Source organism: Brienomyrus brachyistius, chromosome 22, assembly GCF_023856365.1.
Source record: "Brienomyrus brachyistius isolate T26 chromosome 22, BBRACH_0.4, whole genome shotgun sequence".
NCBI lineage: Eukaryota > Metazoa > Chordata > Actinopteri > Osteoglossiformes > Mormyridae > Brienomyrus > Brienomyrus brachyistius.
This window is the reverse complement of record NC_064554.1, coordinates 15029915-15043051: the sequence shown is the minus strand read 5'-3', so window position 1 is coordinate 15043051 and position 13137 is coordinate 15029915. Positions and strand designations below refer to the sequence as shown.

Genomic DNA, 13137 nt, shown 5'->3' with positions numbered 1-13137 from the left:
ATTTTACTAGTACAGGAAGAAACAAACGCCCTATACAATAAGAGCAAACGGGAATGTGGTTAACTTAGAAAAGCCTCGTATAACTCTGAATACTCTGGTATTAACTGGGCATATTATTATCTAGATCATTTTTATTATTAATATAATGCATTCCTTAGAAAATCATCCACAAAACTGTCTATTATAAAGGGGAAGACACAATCCAACCGAATATTTCAGTTTTGGTTGATGGTGCATCCAGGATTATTCTGTATGCATTAGTGTGGGACAATAAGAAGTAATGGGGACGCACCTTCATAATGCCGCAAGGGGTATAAACGGCGGCCTGACTCCTCTCGGCGGAATCCTCCCTGCATCGGGCGAACCTGGGGCTGCCGAGCTCTTTGTATCTTCCATTGGCATAAACCACTTCTGCTCCAAAAACCGGGTGCGCGGTGGCCACGGCGGCCGCGGCGACCTCGAGGAAGGCGCGGGCGCTGGACGGGGGGAGTCCGGCGTCGGTGCTGCCCAAAGCAGCCTTCGCTGCGGCCACCGGCGCCGGATCAGCCGCAGGACCAGCCGCAGAATCTGACAAAGGTCCCGTTACACTTTCCGTCGTCTGTACCTCTGCCATCATCCCGGCATCACCAGAAACGAAAAGAGACCCTTAGTTTTCACAACGTGATGCATCCATGACATGCAAAGCGTAGTTTAGTTAGTCCAGCGCCTCCAACTCTTCTGCCCGGATGGGAAACGGACCGAAGGGCGCCCTTCCTCCGGTCTTCTGTTACCAGCTAAATTCACGCACGAGTGGCGCCTTCACAGCATAAAAGAGTAATAAAAGCGATCTGACCGGCGTCTGGACTCCGCCCGCAGATCCGTGACGGTCCCCGGCAGCTCGGCTCTGCGCGTCCGGCAGCGTCGCTCCATCTTTGCCTTGCCGTAAGAGAAAGGAGCTCAGTACTTTCGCACGTGTTTCCGCGGGATGCAGCGATCCGCGGCGCCCTGTCACCTGCACACCCCCTTCACTCTCACGCACGAATCCCTCCCGCTGCTTTCGATTCGGGGCGTTAAATATATTAACCTGCGCAAAAACCAACAGCCGTCCGAAGTATGAGCCCGCTATTTAGGAATTTCTGTGTCTTTTTTTCAGCGTGCCAAATAATTGAATTTATTGATGTAACATAACAATTATATCATAACAGTGCCTAAGTCCTTTCGGACTGCAACTAAAACCTAAGTCCTATTTACTAGAAATGCCACTGAGATCGTTAGTAAAGAAACACGAGTTTGCGCCCTCCAGCGGTCACTACTCTACAATACCTCACGAAGCCAGGCCCAGCGTGTCGCTGGCTGAGAGACCTACATTAGTTCTGGTTGAAATTTAGTACCCCCACAAATTTGACGTTAGAATTTAAATGGTCAAGTTATAACAAATGTACGGTAGGCTATAGAATGTCACATTAACATGTGGTCTAAAATAATGCAAAACCAGCCATAAACCATTCATGATTTACAGCTCTATACACAGCCGTACGTAAGCATTCCAGATTAAGCAAGACAGAGATATTAGATCTTGTAAGAAAATCTAGAAAAGTAAGAAAATACTGTTATCAAAACAGATCAGAAAACACCTATTTATACACAAATATAATTGTGTAATTATACACAAATGCCAGGCAATAAATCATCTGTCGTCCCTATAGTAACATTACAACAACCTCGAGCAGATTTAGTCTTTGCCAATTAAAGCGTTTCATCAATTTAGTATTAAATACGCTTCATGACAGACTGAGTATTCTGAACCAAAACAGATCGTCTTTGCTTATTGGCAGGTACCATTCTTGCAAGATGATCTTAGTAGCTGGCAGTTTCATATTTCCTTTATTTTATTGATCTGAATTGGTTTAGCATTTTTGAGTTCTGGATCCTGTAGACCTCGCTGCATGTCAGTTACGGCAGCCTTGAAACTAGAGGGCCGTTTTTTAAATCCACACTGGAGCTTGCGCCTGTGTCCTTGAGCAACCAGCATGACCTAAAAGTTCTTCCGTAAATGTCTGCTTACATACCAGGGTAAAACAGGCCTCTTTCCTGGGGAGTCCTCAAACTGACCTTGAGAATGGCACTTTAAGATGATAATCTCTTCAAATAAACAATGAATATAAACTGTCCTTTATTTTATTAAAGAAGCTGTAGCAATAATCTTTGAGTTCATTTCGCCTCACTAGCCCTAACTATCTTTGGTTTTTGTGCATTTTCACGTGTTGCAGAGACCTCTTTATTTGTTGTGTTTAAATCTCTGCTCTCCCCCGATTGCATTATTCTCCGGAATAAATGGCTCTTTCCACAGTAAAATTATTCATCTGCTCAGTCCCAGTGTGATGTGGATCCGGCTGCCTTTGAGACAATGCTGCTGCTCGTAGTCTGTTACAGGAAAACCTGCAATAATGAGAGTGGATTGGCATCCTGCGGCAAATGTAATACCTGTTTAGAGAATCACACCCAGCATCACATTAGGTAATAGTGGCAAATATACCTGGCAGTTCCAATGGGTTGCTATACACGTTGAAAACAGAAATGAATCAGAATGGGCCGTTTTTAAACATTTCTAATCAGATCCTGGCCTTCACTATGACACTGAGTCGTGAGGATGAACAAGAGACCTTCCCAGCTTCTAGAAACCCCCGTGAAATGCAGTCTTGCCGCTTCTGCTCCTCCTGGAAGTCAGTGGCCCAGGTGAAGCTCCTGCATGACGCGTCACCACAAATCTTCCATGGAGACTCAACGGGGATGTGTTCCCCTCCTGGTGGCGGAGGTGCAGCCAGCCGAAGACGTTAAAGGAGATGGAGAAACCTCGTCTAACCATCAAATAGGGGAGCGAGCAGTGAGCTTCCGGAACCCACTGAAGACAAACACTCAGACGTCACGTTGTGACATCAAGCGGCTGCTGCTCACTGCAGTCATTGCCGTCTAATGCACTTAGAATCGCATTGACTGCACCGATCATGACCACAAGATAGACCACAGGCTTGTTTGTATCAAGTGTCTCGTGCCACATTTACTGTAAATGGGGTGCTTTTTGTATTCAAATGCCACAGGTTCACCTTCCCCATACAGCAACTGGGCCAGAGCTAAATGTCACGACATATTTCATTCTGAGGGCTTGTGCTACAGTATATGTGTATATTTTGCATTGTTTTTCCTATGGGTCATTGGTCTCCCTCTAAGGACTGATTTATACGTCTGCACAGAATCTACGCCATAGGTAGCCACACAGCCTTGTAGTCTACGCCATCGGCAGATGTGCACCTCCCCAAAAATGTAACTGCATGTAGAGTTCCCCAGATCCAGTCTTGAAGGGCTACTCTGCAACAAAGTTTGTAGATTTCCCTGCTCAGATACAGCTTATCAGTTTTCTAGACAATTGCCAGGTTTAGTAGGTGTGCTTTAACAGGGAAATCTGTAAACTGTGTTGCAGACCGACCCTCCAGGACCAGAACAGGGGAACCCTGGACTATGGCATAGAGTACATGGCTATCAATGCGGCAGATTCTACACAGAGGTATAAATCAGCCTTAAGGATCTTCTCTGCTTATTGATTCCACACAGATTTCACAGGCCAGATTACAAATATGTTCCTGTTTGTGATAAGAGGTCAGTGTACAAACCTTTTCTTACAAGCAGAAAACTCTTCAACCAGGGAACTGAATCTGCAAAGTACTTCTCAAGATCTTTGTCAAGATCTCCATGGAGACGTAATCATTTCCATCCATCAGCTCGTTATCCCCAGCCGACATTTTGAAACGTTTTGTTAGATGATTTAACAAGAACAAGCGCATGGTTTCATGATGCTTTCATGATGCAGTTTTTCATGATGCTTCAGAATATGGTTTCCAGTTTGCCACCACACATCTGGTTTTCTCACAATTTACAATTAAAGTTCAACATAAATTATAGCAAATGTTACATTACAGAAGTTCATGATGTCTTTCCTGGTCACTTAGCACTGCGAAACTGTTTCCGGTATGATTTTATTTTGTATGAAGCATTAGGCTTTTGTCTGTATTATACATACTCCAACAATAATCAGCCATCGTATTTACATTCCAACGTCCTTGGTATCTTCGCTCCATTTCATTAATTTCTTGATGAAATCTCTCACCTCACTATACTCACCCAAATTTTCAGGAAAGTAATCAAGTTGCAAGTCTAAGAAATGCATCTTGACACTCATTCTGCATCCAAGATCTTGAAAACGACATATCATATCCTTGACGTGAACCTCATAATCAGATGACTTCTTGTTTCCGAGAAATCAATCGACGACTTTACGGAATTCTTCCCAGACTTGCCTCTCCACTGTCACCATTTTGGCTGCAGATACACTGTCCTTCAGCAACCTTCTTATCTGTAGTCCATCAAAAATTCCAGCCTTTAATTTAGCATCACTGATATCTGGAAATTCACTGACTAGGTACCGAAAAGCTTCACCTTCCTTATCCAAGGCATTTAACGAAGTTTAACGTCGGCGTCAGTGGACCTGCGGTATCATACCTGTAAGTTTACTTAACTGCAAGCTGCCTGTAAACCCTGCTGACTAGTTTGTACAAAAAATTAGTCTATGACAGGTTACTGGTGATTTTATATGACTGCTATCAAAATGACATCATTAGGTACACAATGCATTGTATATGAAAAAAGTTAAGTTGAAATCACAGAACAACCAGTACTGGAGCAAAACTAAAAATGCTTGTTTATGAAGGGGTGACGATGCATGCATACAACATGCCTGGAGTGTTCGTATTTGTACACTTATACAGCATGTGATTCTTTTGCCAGCACTAATTACTGGGTGAGCCACAAAACCGGTAATGTGGATGATTATTTAAGGACTGGTTGAAGAGACAGAAATGATTTTTGGTGGCTATTACATAATTAAGATTCTTTTAGTCTTTTAGTGGTGTTTCTTAATGGCCCGGTAACCCCCTCTTTTCATTGGTCTTTGTCGGGATTTAATTTGCCATAACTGTGTGGTTGGGTTAAACATCAGCATGATTACAATAAACCTAATTCATAGATTAAAGTAAAATCTTTTATAATCGTTAAGTAATTATTGTCATTAGTTAAGGTGTTGAACCAGTTTTGTTAGTTGAGGAGTATCTTAAGTAAAAAGAAAGAGACATAACATATGAAGTGTGTTTATATTGCAGTCATATTGCAATGTTCAGGGAACAATGTATAGCACTACAGTAATAAGTAATGAAACTGCAGCGAGTCACTATAAATGCTATAAAAGTTTTGTACTAATGTATTAATTAAAAGTTGCAAACTGGTCTTTGGAACCTTGTGTACAGAGTCTTCTTCTTTGGGATTGAGGTGTAAAATGTGGGATCCTTAAACGGGGGGGGGCCTCTGGTAACATAGGTGCCCCAGGGAGGTGCTCACTTTGCTGAAAATGCTCCCACCCCCTCTCACCGCTCTGCTGCCGTCCCCTGGTTCTGGTTTCCTGCCCCCACCCCCCCGCAGTCTGTTAGTCCTGCTTTTTCATCCTCCTGCTCTCATCCTCTGCAGTTCTAGCAGGCATGTGTGACTTCTAGCACCCAAGCAGGCACCTCCCTGGCCCGGATGCTAAGGTGTGGCTTGCCAGCTCCAGGTGTCACTCCTTCCGGTGCCCCCAGCAGGCCCCACCCCAAGTCCCTCTTTCTAACCCTATGACCAGCATCCCTTCGTTCTCCAGGGGGCGGAGCCAACCAAAATTTAAAATGGCCCTTGCCTGGGCTTATGCTCTTCTTGCCCGTGGTGTGTAATTAATTGGGCCTTTAGTAAGTAACCTGACTAGGCCAGACTGTGCCTATTGGTTTTGCTGTATCATGCAGGTTCCAGACAGTTATACCAAAATCCACCGTCATTTCCTGGTCACCGTTTTTGAAGGGAATCACCGTAAGCCGGACAGTAGTGACCTCTCCAGGAACTCCCAGAAAATGCATCTATACGGACAAACATATTCTTTAAAATGGTTACTATTTTTCCAAAATCTTAACCACTGAGATTCCTTTTAATACCAAGACACTGATGATAATTCGGTAAAACATGCTTGATAAAATTCTTTTAAAAATGTGCTAACTTACAGTGGAAAAAAAGCACTTTAACTGGCTTCCAAATTAAAAATGTTTCAAATATTTATGTTCACATTCTTCAGTCAAATAAGCCCAGGAAAAACCTTATTGGAAACAAACCCCCGCATACAAGCTGATGTGACTATCTAAGGTTTGTGAATTATTCATGAATAACCCAATTCCATCCCATGAATAAGGAAATTGCAACCATGCGTAGAAAAAAAAAAAAACAGAATGGAATCTTTTTATTTTTGGAAAAAGTGAAAGGAAAGAAATGTGAAGAATGTAGGTTTTGCAGCAGATGATGGTGCCAATTCTGTCAGAGTCAACTGTGTGGAAGTGAAAGGAGGCGTAGGGACTTGCCGAGGCCTGAAGTCCGGGCTGCAGCCGCACTGCTTCCTGTACCGATTCGGAAGACTGAGGCGGAGGCAGAACCGAAACCCATTTCGAGTCTCTGCAGCTCCTCTGTGGCAAAATTCTGACAGCAACAAGATTATTTCACCACCAAGGGAACTTCGCTCACTCTGTCTAATACCAGCGGTGCCTCAAATGGAGCCGGCGCTCCTGAAAGAAAAGCTGTAGTTCATGTCAAAGCCTGAGAGGCCAGACTTACCAAAGAGCCACTTCTAGGCCGGGGGAAACCTAATTACATTTCCTCAGAATCCATTAGCGACACAAAGCCAAAATGTAGGAGGGTCCGCTGGTAGATTGTGTTGACCAGGCGGGGGAGGAGGGGTCCCCTTGGTAGATTTTTGAGGGTTTTCTAGGGACACCCCTGCCAAGATGACATATGTATGGAGTCATAATGCCAGAGAAGGCATTGTTCAGTCATCTTCTGATTCATATATTTGTTTACGGTTAACAGGAGTTGATTTTTCTATCAGAATCCTATTAATTATTGCCTTGTTGGATATTCTGTGGGGGGGCATGGTGGTGCAGTGGTTAACACTGTTGTCTCCTACCTCTGGGACCTGGGTTTGAGTCTCCGCCTCGTGCCCATTGCTTCCAGGATAGGCTCCAGACCCCCCCCCCCCACGACCCAGTAGGATACGCGGTTTGGAAAATGGATGGATAGATATTCTGTACATGCACTTATGCAGAATCTACCTTTTTTTGCTTCGGGTAACTTGGTAAATTAACAATAGATTTTAAGCTCAAAACTGCTATTATTTAGGGATAGGACAGCCAGGTAGTACACCTTAAATAACATCCATCGATCCATCCATTGTCCTATTCAGGGTTGCAGGGGGTCCAGAGGCTGTCCTGGAGGCTGCAGGTGCAAGGCAGGCAACAACCCAGGATGAGGCTCCGACCAATCACAGGGCAGCTAATTAACCTTATGGATATGTGAAGACTTACAAATTTGCCATTCCCAAAATGCATCAGTATCGGGAACGCCCCGAAACAATGCGGTAGTAACACTTGCTTCACACTGCTAGGGCGGGGATGGGGGGATTTGACTTCTGCTCGTTCTTCCTGTGATGTGCAAATTTTCTCCAGAAACTCAAAATTTTTTTTTACTTGTAATTTAGTGAGTCTGTGTGTGTACCCTGCAAAGGACTGGCATCCCATCCGGGGTGTACCCTGGCCTTGTGCCCCGTACTTTCTGGGACAGATTTCAAACCGCATAAACAGTTAGAAGATGGATGAGTTGATGAAACGCAGTGGCACTACTGACATCTAGCGGCTGCTAAGCGAAATAACACTCAGCTCTTGCCGTAACTGTGGGCCACCGAAGCAAACAAGTAGGAATTGGAATTTCAATTTTCCAAAAATATTGCCAATAAGGATTAAAAAACGCCAGTTACTTTTACTTGTTGGAACATGATGGTTATAGATAACAGGAAAACATAATAATCTGGAAAAGTCATTTCCAATATTTCTTTGCAAAATAATAATTGCATTCGTGGCCTATTTCAGGGACCACCGTGGCTGGTAGTGATGCCTCATTGGGCACCAGGTTCTTTGTAAATCTCCAAAGCAACTGTTTGATCAGTTAACATTCAGCATAGCACAGTTAGAAACGTGACTAGATAACACCTAGCTGTATAAAAGGTTAAGATGCTTAAAACTGTATTGGCTGAATAAATACAAAACATGATCATTTCCACAAATAGATGTGTACGAATGACATATACCATGACGTGTTTAGCTATGTGCACATTACCTCAATATCACTTTTCCGTCTCTGGACATATACTTCAGGACTTCCAAACACTAATTCACTGCGTTCAAAGGGTATAATAAGACTTCTGCTTAACTTTTTTTGTAGTATTAATTCATTGAATGACAAGCCATGTTTTCAAAACAAAAATATATTTACAAGGTAACCAGGGTGCTACGTACGTGTGAATGTGTGTGCAGACTTGTCTCTAACACCAAAACTCAAAGGGAAGCGGCATTTCTGTGGCAAAAATGAAGATGCATTACTGGGGCGCTACTTGCGTTAGTCGGGAGGAAGCTGGACCATTAACTCCCGGTCCGGCCGCGATGTGAGAGCGAGTCTGTGCGGCTCCACGTGTTTGCTGACATTCAGCCGTAACTGTCACCGCTTCCGTGTCTCACTTTTATGTCTTTCTAATCCTGAGCAACGGCAAATGAAGCGGAAAACAAAACTCATTGCAGGAGGATTCCTACGTCTGATTTTATTCTGCTAACAACTCTTCCGTCTGGTAAGCTGGCATATCTATGTAACGTGAATTATCAAGCAGATCTAGTTAAAACGTATAATGCTTAGGACCATATTGCGCTTATCTGCTACTGTGGAGCTAAATAAACAAAAACAGTAAACCAGGAAATAGACCTACTGTCGTGAACTGAAGAACGGGACTTTCTGAACATCTACAGCAAATAGACAGCTGAGTAACGGGGTTAGCGTAAATAGCACGTTGATTTGAGAAAATTGCCAGCTAAGCAAACAGTCGCAAACATGTAAATTCATCCATCATGCAGCACATCTCCTGATTAGTAATAAAACATTCATTGTACCTAATTGCTAGTATCCTGGCAACACGTGCCATTTGGTATCTAAGCAACTGCGACACACTAACCTGGAACACAGCCAAACCCGTCAGAACCGGAAACATTAAACTGTTTGAATGCATTGCGATTTGAATGCATCTTTTCCGGACTACATAATTTCATAGTTTGGGCTGGGGTTGCAGAAGAATGACTAGGACACTTTATTTATTTTTCCCGGTTAATTTCGTAATGGACAAATATTTTTCCACCAGTAGGGCCGTTACCGTTAAGGATTGGGAATCAGTCTGTAATGCAACATGCAACATGCGTGTATTTCTCCCTGCATTACAAACCCACGCGGTATGGGAAAATGTAACGGCACAGTCCAGTGGTTCAAACTGAAGTGACATTGCAAATGATTCTACGTAGGTCTCTCGGCCGAGTGTACTCCTAGTCATGCATCTTAAGCTCTAAGTATTGCCAATCCTGCATCTTTAGACCACTCCTCTCGTTGACATACTGTCGATGTGTGGGGGAAATTAAGGATCCAGTCTTCTCATTATTAGCAAAACCAGCAGATGGCTACATCAGACGAGATCCTCGCATCCTCAGGTCCTACAAGAGAAACTATATATTGCACCAGAAAGATTTCCATCTTGTTCTCATTTCTTCCTACCATAGATATACAGATTGATTTCATTAGCACTTCAAAATCTTGAACACATCCGTGACGCAAATAACATTAAGTTCTAACATTCCTCGTGAACACAAAAAATGAGCAATAAAGGTGTTTAAAAAGGGAACAAACTGTATTTACGACTGCTAACAAAACAGTCTAAAGCACATTTATTTAATATGCATCATGTTCAATCACCCTGGACTATTCAAATTATTTATAAAACTATTACCATTTCGGGTTTCCTGTATTATGTCCAAGTGCTGAAATTCAAGCGCCAACAAACGGACGAACACAGAACTGACCACGATTCACGATTACACAACAGTAGGCAGAGTGAAACACAGAACGATTTGGATTAAAAATAACAATACTGACATTAACAATAAAAAAGGGGAAAACGTCACACGATACACATCGCTGAATTCCTTCTCCAAATGGCAGTAATTAAACAATGCGCACAATTTGGTGACCAAATCATAATAAACTCTGCATAAAAATGAACGCATCCCAAAATAAAAAAAAAAAACAAAAACGAGTGACTGATTCCATTCTATATTATGGCTTTTTGTGGCTTCCACTATCTCTGTTCTACTCTCACACAGTGGTCACAAACCAGAGGGGAACAGCAGAGAATGTAATAAAATACTTTCCCCTGCAAAAAAAGTCATGTAATGTATAGACAGAAACCCCTCAAATCAGCCATCTCTATATCAACGAGATGCAGCCTTAGTATAGCGCTCATCCCTCAGACATATTGGCTTGTCGGTGAGCAGCAGGAGCAGGGAATGCGGACGTCCGCTTGTCACTTCCAGCGGCAGGAAGCTGATGATGTGCAGTCTCGTTAGGTTGACCGTTCTGGCTGGAAGTGCCCCCTTCAAATGCACCTTCGGCCCTTCTTAACTTGAATGTACTTCCATGTTTTTTTTTTATTATTATTATTTACTTTTTTTATTTTTTTTTTTGGGGGGGGGGGGGGGGGGATAATTCAACCACTTCATGAAAGCTGGTTAGAGATGTATGCAAGGAAGATTTCGTTAGTGTACTATTGGTATTGTAACAGGATCCTGCCCTGCAACTGAGGTGAGGACCCCGCCTGCCCTTAGCGCTTCCCTGGCATGATTACTTAGCATCAGCTAGCTAAGTAAATCAGGGGGGCAGCTATGGACTAGCTGGGTTTTAGAGATGTGATGTTGGCCATCCGAGCAGGTGAGGGTTTTCCAGGGACGTGCAACACGGTACGTGTTACAAGAAGCCCGAATCCAGCACGTACGGTGACGTATGTGTCACAAGAAACACGTGACAATCGCAATGTGGTTTCCAGAAAAGGGGTGCAGGGTCACACCAGATCTTCCAGTAAGCGCTTGATCGCTACACGGGACATTCGATCCTTACAGCTTTTGTAAAAACTCACCTTATGTCCTTTTGTTATAATTCACTGGAATATTGTACATTTCAACCTGAAAACTCTCCAAAGTAACATGAATGCCATTTCACATAAGGCGATAACGTTGTGGACTGCACCTACTCACACAACCTGATGAACCTTTACCAAAAGTACAGTCAAAAATACTTAAACGGCTTATCTCTATAGTTCCTTCTTTGTCATTTTTGACTCATCAAAAATAATTCTTAGAAATATAGGCTGAAATTTACAGATTTAGTACGGAGGTTTTGGGTGTGTAGGCAACAAGCTGTATTTTCCCGCGAAGTTTTTGTCTAATTTCTAGATGCGTTTGGGGGAGGGGAATATTGTGAGGAACATGCAATTAGCATGCTGAAATGGAAAAACAAAATAAAGTATTCACGGCGACTGTTTCACGTTTTCTAAAGTGTAAGAGCGGAAAACTATGGAATTAAATCTTTATAAACTGAAAGTGATTGATTTTCGCTTTGTCAGAGGTCATGACTGCTGTCCACTCCATTGGTTTTCCATGGGCCGTCGCAGCAGTTCCTCCACGTGCCTCGCCACATCCATGGTATCATCCAGGTCGAACTCCCCTTCCGTATCCAGCATTGGATCGTTCCTGTCACCAGGCACAAAGGCGCACGAGGTTACGTAAGCAAATGGCTGCGCACATGCGCGTCAACACGTACCGATCTCTCTCCTGCTTACATGGGAGGGTAGATGCCATAGCTGTGCGAGTGACTGACTGCCGGCGAGGCCGCGTGTTCCATGTAGGTGGGGTTCACGCTGGATGGATCAGGGTTGGCAGTGGTGAACCTGACATCCGAACAAAAGCAGGTAAGATGCTAATTACACCAAAAGACCAGGGTAAATGCAGGTAATTACCAGAGCACTGAAAAACGGGCACAATTCAGGGAAAAAGATTACAGGGAAGAACAAGGGGTTAAAAATACGCATCATATGTGGTATACATTAATTCCATGTTTTGAAAGTAATTATTTTAATGCTCAGGGATTAAAGCTGAAAGACTGAAGGACAAGATGGACTTGGTTTGTTCATTACGTGCATGCCGGGCCGTGCGTGTCATCCCGAGAGCCCTAGACATTACTCTGCCCCCCGGGCAAGTTCTCCGTGGCAACGCCGGCCTGCCACCCGGGCTGCAAACTCGGTGACACTCTCCACCGCGCTAACAACATCCGTGTAGGGGGAGAGAGCCCCACTTAAACCCCATTAAATCGGCCACCTGCACTTAGAGTGGCGGCCTAATTGCCGATATGCATTCAGAGATGGTCAGAGACGGGGGTGCAGGGGGAATCCTAGTGCATGGTGAAAGCCCGGTTAAGGCAGAATTGTGCGTCCCTCTCACGAGCGATAAGCAGGGGAGGGATACGGAGGCTGTGTGTGGAGGTACACTGCAATCAGCTCCTCTGCTGGCAGAGGGCCCTTTCCTTGGGATCCTACTCACTTTCTCTATAAATCAATACTGTACTCTGCGAGGTGTATGATTAAAAACACATTCACATTAAGTCAGCAGCGGTCTGACAGCAGCTAGCTTAATTTGTTCATGCAAATGCATAAGCCGTAAACGAACGGTCCAGTTCAGGATAAGCAAGTGGGGGGAAATAAGTAAGAAATAAGTAAGAAACAAAAACTGAAAAGGCTGATCGAGGGGGAGCAGAAGAGGCTGGGAGCAGAGGGGGGGCCTGTTCTTTGCACTTACTCCGGTACCACCTGTTTGATCTGTGGTTTGACGTAGCCATCCACTGGTTTTGCTGAAGGGGGACCAAAGAGGAACAAGGAAAGTAACGGTCAAATGAGGGTTCATGCAATACAAGAGAACAGGCTTCACTTGATTTCTTGTTTGTACGAGTTTCTTGAATCTTGTGATTATGTTAATCTAATTTGTTATGCACAAGTGATGCCCTGTATGACACTTGCTGTATTAGGGCTTGGTCCCACTATGCACGTTGCACTTTTCATTAACAAATGCATTCTGC

At 43.7% G+C, this 13137-nt stretch overlaps 2 protein-coding genes across 7 annotated transcripts in view; both read right to left on the bottom strand.

Moving 5' to 3' along the window:
• plcl5 (phospholipase C like 5) overlaps nucleotides 1-1247 on the bottom strand; it is a 52313-nt gene extending 51066 nt beyond the window's left edge. The window contains exon 1 of the mRNA XM_048991971.1: nucleotides 293-1247. Within this exon, the coding sequence (XP_048847928.1) occupies nucleotides 293-616 (324 nt within the window). The 5' untranslated portion in view covers nucleotides 617-1247. The remainder of the gene's footprint in view (nucleotides 1-292) is intronic.
• An 8617-nt stretch (nucleotides 1248-9864) lies between these two features.
• The window catches only part of stat5a (signal transducer and activator of transcription 5a), a 56154-nt gene continuing 52881 nt past the window's right edge, over nucleotides 9865-13137 (bottom strand). For 5 of the 6 annotated variants that reach the window (XM_048990342.1, XM_048990347.1, XM_048990346.1 and 2 more), the window contains 3 exons: nucleotides 12861-12912; nucleotides 11849-11956; nucleotides 9865-11759 (listed from right to left, as the gene is read on the bottom strand). In XM_048990342.1, the coding sequence (XP_048846299.1) occupies nucleotides 11636-11759; nucleotides 11849-11956; nucleotides 12861-12912 (284 nt within the window). In that variant the 3' untranslated portion in view covers nucleotides 9865-11635. Of the gene's footprint in view, nucleotides 11760-11844; nucleotides 11957-12860; nucleotides 12913-13137 lie in introns of those variants that run through there. The other variant, XM_048990348.1, reaches the window with a different exon arrangement.